The sequence below is a fragment of the Haliotis rufescens genome, unplaced genomic scaffold (assembly GCF_023055435.1).
Source record: "Haliotis rufescens isolate VD_foot unplaced genomic scaffold, xgHalRufe1.0.p SCAF_4, whole genome shotgun sequence".
NCBI lineage: Eukaryota > Metazoa > Mollusca > Gastropoda > Lepetellida > Haliotidae > Haliotis > Haliotis rufescens.
In genome coordinates, this window is record NW_025964112.1 from 11,441,110 (window position 1) to 11,456,726 (window position 15,617).

At 42.1% G+C, this 15,617-nt stretch overlaps 1 protein-coding gene across 1 annotated transcript; it reads left to right on the forward strand.

The window, feature by feature from the left end:
* Window positions 1–2,633: 2,633 nt before the first annotated feature.
* On the forward strand, window positions 2,634–10,489 carry LOC124112289. Its single transcript, XM_046472318.2, has 3 exons — window positions 2,634–2,805; window positions 6,555–7,173; window positions 9,374–10,489. Exons 2-3 carry the CDS (start codon window positions 6,718–6,720, stop codon window positions 10,118–10,120), a joined length of 1,203 nt encoding a protein of 400 aa, XP_046328274.2. The 5' UTR covers window positions 2,634–2,805; window positions 6,555–6,717; the 3' UTR covers window positions 10,121–10,489.
* The last annotated feature ends 5,128 nt before the right edge of the window (window positions 10,490–15,617 follow it).

Here is a 15,617-nt window from a genome sequence, read left to right on the forward strand (position 1 = left end):
GACCGATGTCTCAATCTGCACTGAAGGCTCCCTATGAAAGCGCCTGAAGGAACAACTGACTTGGTTCAGTAGAGCCTATGGCGCGACGTAATGGAGCGAGTGCAGGCAGCTTTGATGAGATGTCTGCGTGCGATGATACGAAGGCAAAATACAATGACACTATGATACTATGTGATGACACGAAGCGATTATACGACTCGAACCGACTGCGTGATTGCATGTTTCCATGATACGCACACGCAATGCCATCATACGATTATACAGGATGTCACGATGCGATGTTACGATGTTGCGAAGCGATGATGTGAAGACACGATACGAAAGCGCAAAACGATGATGTGATTGTGCGAAGCCATGATAGGATGGATGATACGATGATACGATGTCGCGAAGCCGTGATATGAGTGAGTGAGTGAGTATGGTTTTACGCCGCTTTTAGCAATATTCCAGCAATATCACGGCGGGGGACACCAGAAATGGGCTTCACACATTGTATCCATGTCGGGAATCGAACCTGGGTCTTCGGCGTGACGAGCGAACGCTTTAACCACTAGGCTACCCGACCGCCCCCCGTGATATGAAGACACGATACGAAGCCTCAAAACGTTGATGCCAGGGTACGAAGCGCAGGCACGGCGGTGCGGAGCGATGGTAGGATGTATGCAAATTGAACTGAACTGAACTTATTCACACTCAGGTCGCTAGCAGCGACATTATAGGTACAATTCAAGTATTGATTATACAAAATATATGTACAAAAAAAGGAATATTGTAATGTCATAAACTTCTTTTACGGGCAGTCCATCTTCCCGAGGCAAGGGCGTTAACTGACTATAAAGGTCCAGTTTCCACCCTTGCCGTACGAAGCTGGAATTCCGGAGTTACATTTTAGCTGGACAAACCAGTCTATGCATGGTCCAATCAAAATCGCGTAACAAGCTAGACATCCGGTTCGTAAACAACATGGATTTCAACGCGCAGATTTCGGTCGACTGCAGGATTTGTAAAGCATGTGAACCACCAACTGACCGGCGACAGATATTTTGCAAATCTTTTCATGTTTTTAATCAAGGTGCTCAAGTGATTTGATGCATTTCCCGAGGTAGGACCCGGTCATTACAAAATAGAACTTGATTTATCGATCATATCGTCTTGACGCCGCCATCTGTTTGAAGCACATGCATGTGATATGAGAGATGGAATCTTATTGGTCAATAGGAAGGACATAGAAGGGACATAACTCGTAATAGCCACCGGTGACACTATGATCAAGCCTGGAACTTCCATCCTAATTCGGCAAGCGTGGAAACTGGACTTGTATAGTCAGGTAACGCCCTTGACTCAGGAAGATGGAGCAATCGGATCAGGCTAAATACACAACTGGAAATTTGTACAAACATTTATGAAATATTCTTTCCAGGTTTGAACCATATCATGATTATTTTACACAAATTAGACTGTTTTCTCAATGTTCCTTATCTTCGCTGTGAAAAAGTAAATTCATTTTAAACATGTTAGGTTTAATATAATAATATTTATGAATTACTTGTTCCCTCCCTTTTTCAAATGAAGGACACATAAACAATTAGTGACATTCGTCACATATGTCATACAGAGTGGGCATTGTCTTTCAGTGAATGGTATTCTTCATCTGCCTGCTTCAACTAGTAATTTGTGATTAGATGTTTCCAACTTAAAATTCTCCTAACGTTATTTAAATAGTTTTCAACATTTAAAGTCATTTTTTACAATTTTTACGTGGATAATTTGGAAGATGTATCTCTTACACCTATCTAGGATTGCAACCGCATTCAATTTTATTTATACTTAACTATATTTTAAAGATAACTTTGACTTTGAAAATGTTGTGTTATCTACATGTTACTAAGGCCGAGTCCGTGAAACATTCCTTTCATGCATGTCATCCATGTTTGATTCCATATTCCCATTAAGTTATCATTAAAAAGAAATTTATACATACTGTCAGAATTCTTGCTTAAAAAGATATCATTTTAATTTTGACTACGTTAGAAAGATGAAATTTTCCAAATTACCCATATATCATAAAACTGTGGAGTACTCTTTCTTAGTGACGTAAGGTGTTTAAGAAAACGAAGGTGTATTGTTTCTGTTATCGAGAGTTTTTCCCACGTTTCGCGACCGTAAAAAAAAAATGCTTCAACCATAGCGTCGAAAATGTGTTATTGACATCCAACTCACAAATGTAATTTCCACCCTTGGCGCTGAATATAATAAATGGCTTTAGATGCTTGTTCTGATAACTTTTGCTTCGGACGAGTAGATTTACGATTTTGTTATTATGATCTTTTCAGAAACGAACGTCCCGAAATAAGCCTTTCTTTGTGCGCAAAACGCGCGCCTAATGCATTTCACTGTCAGCAGCCATGTCTACCCCACTCGTGATGGTACTACAGTTTATTAATGTCGAAGTAAGACTTCTCTTACCAATAACCAATCCTTCGCATCTAATGCGCTGTATTATACCGAACGTGTTAATGGTTTTTCTCCTTTATGCAGTGTGGTAGTTCAGCTCTGCTTTCATCGTAGACGCGTTCATTAGCTTTGTGCGAATTCTCTTTTTTGTGAGACAACAAAAGAGGGAGGCTGTGGCATTGTTGCCGGAGAGATGCATGCAATATTAGTCGACGTCAGTGCAAACTGACAGAAGTGGTCGTTACTCGTGCTCGAGCATAAAGTCATGTGAACAGTCCGAGTATAAGATATTCTGAGTTGTGTAGATGCTCTGACACTGATGGCACAACGTCGGGGCTCCACAACACGAAGGTAAAGTGAGGATTATATCTCAAGCTTTGGGTTCAATCCAAATGGATATGTGTTTTGTATTGACTCGTGAGTTTTGTATGTCTTAAGTGTTTTCTATTGACTTGTGTGTTTCCTACTGACGCGTGTTTTCTTCTGGTGTGCGTGTTTTCTACTGACGTGTGTTTTCTACTGGCTTGTGACTTTTCAAGTGACCTTTTTGTTTTCTACTAACTTGTTTTCTACTAACGTGTGTTTTTTTCAGACTTGTGTTTCCTACTGATATATGTGTTTTCTACTGACTTGTGTGTTTTCTTCTGACATGTTTATGTTCTACTGACATTTGTGTTTTTCTACTGACTTGTGTCGTCTACTGATTTTTTTCTACTGACTTGTTGTGTTCTACTGACGTGTGTTTCCTACTGACGTGTGTTTTCTACTGACGTGTCTTTTCTACTTATTTGTGTGTTTTGTACTGACGTGTGTGTTTTCTACTGACTTGTGTCTTTTCTACTTGTGTCTAATTTCCTAAACCAATTAATACCCACATTGTCTAATTACTGGTCAGCCCAGATTGCCTAATCTGTTTGATCACTAATCCATGCGCTCTCCCGGAGTTGACCCTGTTGAGCAACGGGGAAGTCATAGCTGATTATGCCGCCTCCGTGGTCTTGTGGTAGAGCGTCAGCCCGGAGGGCGGAAGGTCCGGGGTTCGATCCCCGGCCGCGTCATACCAAAAGACGTTAAAAGATTGTACTTGTTGTTACCCTGTCTGACGCTCGACATTATGGGGCTAAAACAAGGACTGGTCGGCTCGGAGTCAGTATACTGTGTCTGAGTGGGGTATTCATGTTAAACTGCGGCATGGTATCTCAGTGAGCTAGCACTATAAATCGGCATCAGTCCGGACTAGTACAAGCAGCCACACACACACACGTGCATGCACGTCGCTATATAAGTGCAATAATCTTGGACGCGACGTTAAACCCAATTTCACCTCACCTCACCTCATAGCAGATTAAGCCTTAAACCAAAACTGCTCTTAAGGGGGAATATTAGCGTTGTATAGCTTGCACATGGGTAAAGAATCTTAAACCACTGAGATAGAGAGATCAGTAAACTTTGCCTTTCTCAAATAAAGAAAAGGATATACACAGATATAAAAGGAAAATGTCTCGCCCTTTTGTCCATAATCAAAATGGCAAGTGTTCTAGGGGCAGTCTCCTTTCTACCTCATCCTCGGGGAGGTAGATATGCTTATCGTGGAGGTTACAAGTTTAGAGTGAACAGAAAGAAGAATGATGCAGTCTACTAGAGGTGTACTGAGGCTACTTGCAAGGGTTGTGGACAGACTAGTAAAGATTGGCCCAGACCACAATCACCAATCCGCTCCTTATCTCCATCATGTTGATGCCTTTAGAAGCAAGCTTCTTGATCGTGCCAGAACTGAGACTACGCCTATCCCAGGTATTTATGCTGATGAACTGGCCAACCTCAGACGACATGCTGATGAAGTTCCTGGGGAATATCTCTGCCATTTTCCAACTTTTGACAGCATGAGGTCACCTATGTACAGAGAAAGACAGAAGAACATACCCGGACTTCCAAAGACCAGATCAACAGTTCACTTGGAAGAAGGCTGGACAAGAACTGACGCAGGAGAACAGTGTCTGATTGCTGACTATGGAGAAGATGACAAGATTCTTATCTTTGCCACAAGAGAGATTTTAGAACATTTGTGCAATGCGGACATCATGTATGCTGACGGAACTTTCTGTTCATCACCTCGTTTGTTTCTACAATCATACTCCATCCATGCAGAGTTTCAAGGAATTATGCATCCATTAGTGGACTTTCTTCTGCCCAACAAGTCACAAGAAACCTGCACAACAGCCTTCCGTTTACTGAAGACATCTCTGACAAGACAAGCTGCATCTCAACCTCAGGCCCCTGATTCTTCAGATAGACTTTGAGAAAGCCTTCGCCAATGCAGCATTAGCCGTCTTTGATAACATTCAGATACGTTGATGTTATTTTCACTTTTCCCATGCTCTGTGGAGGAGAGGTCAGCACCTTGGACTTGTCTCTCGTTACAAGGGCATCGCCATTGACCAACGGTTAAGAAGGGCTAAAGACAGTTTGAATGTTGGTACCATTTTAATCATGGACTATGTTGACCTGGTTGCTCACAATCTTGGTGAATGGACACTAACTGGTGTGCATCTGGAAATCACATTGATCAATCAGAGACACTGAGAGACACATACATGTAGTTGTTGATAGAGGCTACTTGTTATAATATGTTGTTGATTAAAATATGTATGATTATCTCTGGCTCTCTTGTCATCCCTTCATTCAGTAAAGTGGACTGTTCCAACTACCCACATTACCTAATTATAAAACTCATCCAGGCATGGCATACCCACATCACCTAATTGTATTTTGATACCTTGTGGGGAGAAATTAGGCGATCTGGGAGGATACCTTTTCTACTGACGTGTGTGTTTCCTACTGACGTGTCTTTTCTACTGATTTGTGTTTGCTCCTGACTTGTGTGTTTTCTTCTGACTTGTGTGTTTCCTACTTACGTGTCTTTTCTACTGATTTTTTTCTGCTTATTTGTTGTGTTTTCGACTGACGTGTGTGTTTTCTTCTGACGTGTGTGTTTCCTACTGATTTTTGTGTGTTTCCTACTGACGTGTGTTTTCTACTGATTTTTTTGTTTTCTACTTATTTGTTGTGTTTTCGACTGACGTGTGTGTTTCCACTGACATATGTATTTCCTGCTGACGTGTGTCTTTTCTACACACACGTCAGTAGGCAACACACACGTCAGTAGGCAACACACACGTCAGCAGAGAACACACACGTCAGTAGGCAACACACACGTCAGTAGGCAACACACACGTCAGCAGAGAACACACACGTCAGTAGGCAACACACACGTCAGTAGGCAACACACACGTCAGCAGAGAACACACACGTCAGTAGGCAACACACACGTCAGTAGGCAACACACACGTCAGCAGAGAACACACACGTCAGTAGGCAACACACACGTCAGTAGGCAACACACACGTCAGCAGAGAACACACACGTCAGTAGGAAGCTCACAAGTCGGTAGAAGGCAAAAGTCAGAAGAAAACACATGTCAGTAGGAAACACACACGTCAGTAGGAAACACCTCACAGTAGAAACCACACGTCAGTAAAAAAACATGTTATGGACACAGTTTAGTAGAAAAGACACAAGTCAGTAGAAAACTCATAAGTCAGTAGAAGACTGTTATCCACTGACGTGTGTGTTTTCCACTGACGTGTGTGTTTTCTACTGACGTGTGTTTTCTTCTGCCTTGTGCCTTCTACTGACTTGTGAGCTTTCTACTGACGTATGTGTTCTCTACTGACGTGTGTGTATTCTACTGACGTGTGGTTTCCCCTCCTGACTTGTGTTTTCTACTGACGTGGGTTTTTCCTATGAAGTGTTTCCCACTGACTTTCCCACTGTGTTTCCTTCGGAATTATGTGTTTCGTACTGAATAGTATGCCATCGTTGATTTTATCTTGGGTTATTCCATATCTCCTGTCTAATGTGATGTAAACACTGGGCCCATTCAGTACTTGGGTGAAGGTTCGATTTGAATGACATGAAAACATGTTTATCTTCTTATTAAGCGAAGGTGAAACGGCAGTATTAGAAGGCGTAGCTTGGATAAAATCGATATGATGTCAAACAAGTGAATCACTAATAGGTTTTTCTTCAAACGTTTTCAGACAAAAGAAGAAATGCGGTTACACGATCCACAAAACGCACACAGATGATTACAGAGAGGGAATACAGCCTGGCATGGTTCAGGGGAAACAATCTACAGGATCAGTGATTTTTCAAGATCACGTTGACGCTTTACATTTCTGATAGAAAATCGTTCTGACGGCCATGGATAAACCCATGCTGGTAATTCTTTTACTGCTGAAAATATTTATGGTGGCGACAAGACAAACAACAGTATGTTCATCGCTCGAAAACTTTTCGCAACTTGAACAGGATGCTTACCTTCTTGACGCGCAGTTTCGGAACACATCAACCGGAAGTCTTCTTAAATGTGTGGAAGAGTGTCAAATGTATCGACGATGCGCATCCTTCAACTTTGACACGGTTTCCGGCCTATGTATCATGAACGAAAAAACGAAAAATGAGTCTTTAGCCACAGACTTGATAAATATAAAGGACTACGTGTTCAGTGATATAAATGTGTGGTTATCAAAACGCCCTAGAGCATGCGCAGAACACAATTGCTCGAAAAATCAGGTCTGTGAGGAGCTGAATGGCACCCAATCGGAATGCGTGACCATGTTTTGCGGGAAGCCACCAGCTGTGTCAAAAGGAGAAATGGTAAGTTAGACACCTTTAGTTCTCGAATTGGGAGGTGGGAACGAGAAAAGAAAGAATCGCAAAGACGGTAATAATATGTTCATAAGTAGATTACGTGTATGGAAAGTATTTCTAGTTGCACTGCTATATGAAAATAAAACCTTCTTTTTGAATTCGTCACCGCTCGCCACTTTCCGTAACCTGCAAGAAGACTCGTCCCCCTATCGATGAATGTTATGTGCGAAAATACGACAAACCAATCAGAATGCGCGTATGATTTCAAGTTTTTCGTCAAAGAATCCCTCAGAAATAATTTTTGATTTTACATATGTCTTGCATCTAAAAATATACCAAAGACTCCGTTAAATGTGTTCAATCATACTGTATAAATCGGCACGTCCTGATGTGCTTTAAATTGCATCTGAAATATATATAATATATGGGGAAAATGTGTGAACCATTACGCAACGAGTTGATAAATGTTTTAGGTATGCCCGTTTGCGCAAAGACGGAACCCGGTCGTAAAAATGGCCACGAGAGGGGCACGAGTCGCTATTCGGCTTGTCCCGGAATAACACGAGTTGGTCACGAATGCTTCTTTTTGCTGATAAAGTGTCACAAAACGGTTAATATGAATGACCTCTGACATTTGCTTGATTCGTTTTCTTGGTAAAGGAGAATCAGTTTCAAGAATTTGCCACGCGTTTGCTCAACTGAATTAAAAAGCAGCACGGAAGGCTCAATATCAGTGCGAGAAATAACGCTATTAGTAGACTTGGCGATTCACCAACATAAGTGCAACAACATAAGTGCCAAGTCCTTTCAACGTTGTCCAGAGCAAACTTTTCCGTCTTTCTAGTGGTAGAGCATCCTCCCGGAGAGGGGAAGGTCCGGGGTTCGATCCCGCGTTATACCAAAAGACGTTAAAATATGGTATTTGTTGTTACCCTGTCTTGCGCACGGCATTAAGGGGTTTAAGGAATGGTCGGCTCGGAGTCAGCATACGGTGTCTGAGTGGGGTATTCATGTTAAACTGCAGCATGGTATCTTAGTGGGATAGCACTATAAATCGGCATCAGTCCGGACTAGTACAAGCAGCCACGCACCAATACGTCATCAGTTTTATCACGTCCCTTCACCGGTTGCCAGTTCTTTAGATGATTAAGTGAGACTGGGAGAGTCTGAATGACTGAGACATTGTGCGTTCACTCAAATGTTACCATTCACATTAGATCCATGAAGATCCGGAGTAGAATAGGTCTTCAGCAACCCATACTTGCCGTAAGAGGTGACTATGCTTGTGGTAATAGGCGACTAATGGGATCGGGTGGTCAGGCTCGCTGACTTGGTTGATGCATGTCATTGATCCCAATTGCGTGGATCGATGCTCACGATGTCAATCACTGGATTGTGTGGTCGTGACTCGATTATTTACAAACCACCGTCATATAGCTGTAATATTGCTGAGTGCGGCGTTAAAGAACAAACAAACAAACATTCACATTAGATATTAATAGTTTGGTAATCTTCCACACACACACACACACACACACACACACACACACACACACACACGTACCACGTCTCGCTTTTCAGGCATGTAGAAACAGGGCCCACATATCGATGGTCGCTCGTAGACGCCACAGAGTGATTGTCTTGAAAAACACATACGTTTCAATTCGGGGGGAGCATATACGTTTTTACATTTTTTTGATAAACGGATATCAGATTACGTTTTCAGCTTACGTTTCACAGACTGACAATAGATGATAATCTTTATACAAAATACTTAATGTCAAAGATATACACCCCGATGAGCTTAGACTGTAATTTGGGTGCACATTTTTTCACTGGGGCAACAGACCGGTAAAGATCCGGGTTAGAATTAATTCTCAGCAACTAATGGGATCGAGTGGCCAGACTCGATGACTTAATGTATGCATGTCCTTTTATCCAAAATGCGTAGATTGATGCCCATGACGCTATTCATTGGGTGGTCTGGTCCAGACTCGATTATTTACAGAACGCCGTCACATAGCTGGGATATTGCTGAGTGCGGCGTCAAAAAACAAACGTTGAGGCAAAACTGTATCGCCAAAGCTCAGTTTGAGACCTAGTTGGGTATTTCATGCATTAAAAACACTCACAATGAATTCTCTAATGATGAAACTTGCAACCGTTCGTAAAGAGTGATAATTCAGAGCATTTCTGTCCTTAACAGATTGGCGAAAACCCGGATTTCTGGAATATCAACGAGTCAGTTTCATACAACTGTTCACCTGGGTTCGAACCTTTGGGGGAGCGGCTGTGTCAGTCGGACGGGTCGTGGAGCGCGTTCACTTGTCAGCGCGTCGTCACGTGCGCGGACCTCAAGGCTTGCAACAACGACTACATCGACGGTGAATATTGGTTTCGCGCAAAACTTGCGAATTATCCGTATGTGAAAGTATACTGCAGTGGTATGGCTACAACCAGCCCTGAGTCGTATATCACTTTGTTCGGGGAGAACTATTCCTACTTTCTCGATACCGATAATGAGGCATGTTCGACAACCTGGTCCGGAACCTTTGAAGGGAATACAACTTTCAGTAAAGTCAAGTTTAACCCCTGGAACTTTTCCTTTCTTCACGGTGGCTTCAGATTCGCGATGACCAGTGGCCTTTTTGGAAATTTTGGCCGTACAGTGGATTGCCGTGATTCTTTATCATGCGCTGCAAAAGAGGCTGGTTCATTCCGGATTGATACAACTAGAACCGGTTTGAAGGTTGTGGACTACTTGAAATGGACAGATGAAACAACCGTTACTAGATCCAGTAACGGGAATGTTATAACCGGATCTTGTCGTGCTAGATGTTTATATTGTAAGCCAACAGGTTCCGGTTTTGGTGCCGGTGCTTTCAGCCTTGAGTATGATACAAGTTTTGTCCCCGACAACACGACAGCAATATTTCCAGTGTGTAAACAATAAACCGCTGGGCAGAAGAAAGTGTACAGTTGTAAATTGAATCTCTCTCGCATTACAAATGTCACCAACACGCTACTAGTCTCAAACAGTCACTGAAGCATTGCAAACGTAAGGTGCAAGACACAACCATACGACGTTGTTTGTTTTATTTGTTTAAGACTCATTATTAATCGAATGAGTAACATACAGGTAGGATGTACTTTTTGTGGGAATAAAACGAATACATGTATACCCTACCCTTTTAAAGATAATAATACATACTGCTTTATTACACGTTGTGACGTCACATTATACCTTGACGGAAGTGATCTATGGACGAGCGAAAGGTAATAATACATACTGCTTTATTACACGTTGTGAGACCCGTGAAGATTCCGGGGTAGAATAGGTCTTCAGCAACCCATGCTTGCTGTGAAAGGCGACTATGCTTGTCGTAAAAGGCGACTAACGGGATCGGGTGGTCAGGCTCGCTGACTTGGTTGATTCATGTCATCGATCCCAAATGCGTGAATCGATGCTCATGATATTAATCACTGGATTGTCTGGTCCAAACTCGATTATTTACAGACCGCCGTCATATAGCTGGAATATTGCTGAGTGCGGCGTTAAACAACAAACCAAACCAAACCAAAAAATCCACACATTGTGACGTCACATTATACCTTGACGGAAGTGACCCATCGACGAGCGATGTCCCCAGCACTTGATTCCATCCTGATCCATTAGATTGTACTCCTGATAATAACGTCTAATTCGCATGAAGCATCAAACGCAATATTCTCTCAAATATGTCCCCGAGTTGCGAAAACAATGCTTGGTTTTTTGGAGGCGTTGGTCTGGGAATTTAAGAACAAGTGTAGGAATCGCGAAAAAAAATATTTGAAATAAGTGTCACACTTGGTACAGAACTTCAACACTGTATTGGCAATGGCACCGTGATAGGGCATCAATAAAAATTGTTGTAATATTTCAGCTTCATATTTGTGACTGTTTCTAAACATCAGTCGCTACGACTTTGAACTTCGTGATCCAACTTGGAGTAGTCGTCTTTCCAGTGGCAAGCTCCCGACAGCGATATCTATTTTCCGTAGCTCTATCGAAGGGAGAGTTTCGAATGACTCACGCGCTGCACTTGAGCTATGGTTACCAATACTTACTTATTTTGAAATAGAACCTAATTAATATCATTCAATGCAATTTTGTATCATGCACCTTTCGCTACCATTGTGCCACTTCAAAGAAATTTGGAAAATGTATGTAATATATTCCAAACGTTATAATGGCGCCTGTGACTCGTATCTCGAGCCATATTCGTGATGAAGGAGTCTGTATGAGAGTCGTATGTAGACTCCCTGACATTTTATACACAGTTTCATGACTGGTGACTGTCACCGGATTGTAATACAGCTCGTGTCGCGGTCTTGTCACCGTACCGCTCCCCGGCTTTAATTGTCCGGTTTCCGACACCGTTCGGCAAGGTCCGGCGGTCGCCGCCTTACAGTGTCATTGCATTCTAAGTTAGAGAATTAGTGACCCTCATATTTAGTTCTCTTGGGATTTAATGGCATACTCTTACCATGAAAGAGTATGGTTGTAGAAGTTAGTTTGCTGTTCGTGTTTTTTCCCCATGTTAAGAAACACACACTTTGGATAAGCGCCCCAGACTATTATACTTCCCGGCTGTCCAGACCGCCTCCGTGGTCTTGTGGTAGAGCGTCCGCCCGGAGAGCGGAAGGTCCAGGGTTCGATCCCGGGCCGCGTCATACAAAAAGACGTTATAAGATTGTACTTGTTGTTACCCTGTCTGACGCTCGGCATTAAGGGGCTAAAACAAGGACTGGTCGGCTCGGAGTCAGTATACTGTGTCTGAGTGGGGTATTCATGTTAAACTGCGGCATGGTATCTCAGTGAGCTAGCACTATAAATCGGCATCAGTCCGGACTAGTACAAGCAGCCACACACACACATACACGTGCATGCACGTCGCTATATAAGTGTAATAATCTTGGACGCGACGTTAAACCCAATTTCACCTCACCTCACCCGGCTGTCCAGGAGAGATTGTCTTCTCCGAGGTCCGCGCGCAGTATATTTAATCTTTTTTTCAAGATGGTGTGCCTGGCCCCCGAAGCTTCGTTCGTTAACGATTGGCATGCTACTGGATGGTCGTTCGAAACTCAGGGTTCGTTAGGGGCACTTTTGATCTGGTTCTGACTTACTGTTATTGTAATGAGCTAAACTTAGTCCGTGGATAACCAACCTTCCCGTGATTGTCTAACTTTTAGGAATTTAGGATTTAGGAATTCCTTGCTCAGTCAAAGTGACTGAAACTTTTATCAATTAGACTAGTTTGATATTCAAACGTTCTCGTCTATTTTTTTGTCCAAGTGACTTATTTTACGGATATTATTTCCCGTTATTTAACCCAGCCGAGGTTATTCACTCATTAGAGGGTTGAATTAGTTAACGCAGGTGTTAATTGGTCGCAGCCGATTTAATTAGCGGTCTGTGCATCTTGTCTGTATCTTGTCAAAATGTTGTTTTAGCTACTCTAACTTTGTTGCTGTAATACAGCTGCTTAGCTAAGCCATTTGTGTATTTGCTCTGATTTAATAAATCAGTGGTCTTTGTCAGCGCAGATTGGGCTTATCTGGTCGTTTTATTGTCATCTACCGATACAATTAGTAGTTGGTAATAACCCGTGAACCGTTTGTATTCTGACTTTATTCTCGTATAATGACACCCCTGATCATTGGAGCACAACACCGTGACAGTGAGCCACGATGCCGAAGACTGCAGAATATAAATGTTGTGACATATAACCTATAAGTCCTTCTAACTTTCACGAGACCTGTGAAGATCCGGGCCTGTCACAAGAGGCGACTAACGGGATCGGGTGGTCAGGTTCGCTGACTTGGTTGAGACATGTGATCCTAATTGCGTAGATCCATGCTTATGCTAAATCACTCGATTGTCTGGTCCAGACTCGATTATTTACATACCGTCGACATATAGCTGGAATATTTCTGAGTGCGGCGTTGAACAACCAACAAACAAACAAAACTCCCTTGCGTTGAAAGAGTAGAATAGCGTTTCTTCGCAGCATATGGGCCGTTTTTAATTTGTATAGCGGCTGTTTTCTTTCTAAATTAGAAAAAATAACCAGTGTAGGACACTTAAGGGCCACGCCACAAGAAACTCACATCTATAAAGTTTAAAGTCAGCACTTATTTATTCCCCTTTTGCACTCATCGTCCTTCGGCCTCGTCGGGGACTTATTTACATGCTTTGAGTGTCCACCTACACAACCGGTCTTGAACGTCATACACAAGATGTTTCCTTCTAATGCCCATCCCAATGCATGCTACTTAAGTCATATTTCCTCCACTTAAAGCTGCATGGGCGTTTCCGGTAATTCTTTGATTCTACAGAATGCGAGGCACGGACTACCATGTCTCTCGCAGAAAGGGAAAACAACAATTTTTGCAACGTTCTGAAATGCACTCATTATTATAAAACTATCAACCAGGGGATGTATGTAGTAATTTAGTAACATAATTTTTCAAACATTTTTTTTTGTACCGGTGTCTCAGCACATGAGCTAAAAACTGTATTTTAATTTTAAATTAGGTCTTTTGTGTACACGTGCAGAGAGTCTGCTGCTTATTAGTAAAAAAAGCTCAGGAAATTCGTTTTGTTTGCACTCCGTGTGGTTAGTTTTAATGTTTCAGTCAAACCTTTCAAACAGATTCTTAAGTGCCACCTAAAGAAGAGTTGCAGAAGTACAAAGCTCTTGAAATTTATATCTTGAAAACTTGCGATAGAAGCAGTGCGACACACAATAATTGAGTTGCCCTGCACAAGCACTTACTTTGTGTAAGCGTTATGTAGTTGTGTATGGAACACTGTTGGTGTATACCGTGCATTGTTCAAAAGAAATTGTTTCACTGGAACTCGTGTGTGAACTAAGGGACACATTACAAGCAAAACATATTATTGTTACAATGACGTTAAAGGTGCAAGGTGAAATCTACCGACAAGCATCTAGCCCGGCATCTCCCAGGTTTTTTACAGTATACAGTAAACTACGTTTATAACGAACACGCTTATAACGAACTGGCGGATATAACGAACTTTTTTTTTGTCCCAGCCATTTGCTGTATATAAGCTGTATATAAGTTTATAACGAATTACAGTTATAACGATCTGAAATTAGTGGTCCTTTTAAGTTCGTTATAACCGTAGTTTACTGTATGCACGTGGAGATAAACGACTGTAAACTGTCAATCCATAAATACTGATGGAAACAAATAACAGAACAATGAAGATATAGAGAAATAAGCTTTACTGTCTGTTACCTGTACAAATTCAACATGTCAATTAAATGTTTTGTTTGTGTGCATTGTTTCAATAGAAAAGGCTGGGAACTCATCATAGCATATAATTTTACTGTGTCTAAAACTACGCGTTCCCTTATTTATTTCCATCAGTATATTCTACAATTGACATAGATTACTCTCTCTCTCTCCAGTGGCAATGCCGTGACAATGCTTGAGATTTATTTGTACATTCTCTCCATGCAATTTATGACATTAAAGGCCAATCCGTATCCAAGAACGTATCATTTGGCCATGCCCACCTTGCTTTGACACGATTATTTGTTTGAAATAAACTTCTGTCAAAAGGCTTTTTGAGAATTCTGGTTTCGACTTGTCACATGGTCACTCTCTCTATCTCTCTCACAAACAGACCAAGGACGTAGTAAACTGACAGAGGAGAGGGGGGGGGGGCAAATATTTGTACAAGTACACCCCCCCCCCCCCCCCCCCCCCCGGGTGGCAACGGCACTGCAGACAGACAGACAGACCACCACCCCCACACACAGACGCACACCCACACACACGACAACAGCTGCAGTTTCTGTCCTAATGGAATGTAACTACGTTAAAATAACCGTCTAAATATATTACTCTCACGCGGGAGCAAAATGCTGTGCTAACGAGAATGATAGCTACTTTTGTAAAGATACCATTGTATATAAAGTCCGCCAATGGCAATATCAACGTATAAAGCTATTAGCTTAATGATGTTGATTACCTCCATCAGTGTACATAAATCCCGCACCAAACAAAAGGTTGCCAGCGTCCACCGGAATCAACACAAACTGGTGATGTCCCAACAGTACCCATTCTGAATATAACAACTATATTAACATGAAAAGCTCTCTTTACCATTAAGGTTTGTTTACAGTATAACCTCGTTAATCCGGACAATGGATTTCCAAAACCCATCATTCCGGACAACAATGACCCCCTCAACAATACACTAACATTACTCAGTTGCGTCCCTTGGGCACGCCAGAAACCTATGATTATGGGTTCGAATCCCGGTTCGCCCCGATTATGTTTCTAGGTTTGTCAGCACCATACCCGTGCTCGTTGGTTTCACCGAAGTGGTAAACGTCTGATACCTGCATCACTTCGGGCTTTCCTCCCACATT

Bases quoted from the DNA above. Each gene is read 5' to 3' on its own strand.
- LOC124112289 (XM_046472318.2), top strand. From the start codon at position 6,718: ATGGATAAACCCATGCTGGTAATTCTTTTACTGCTGAAAATATTTATG. The intron at 7,174-9,373 runs GTAAGTTAGACA...TGTCCTTAACAG, and splicing joins CTGTGTCAAAAGGAGAAATG to ATTGGCGAAAACCCGGATTT.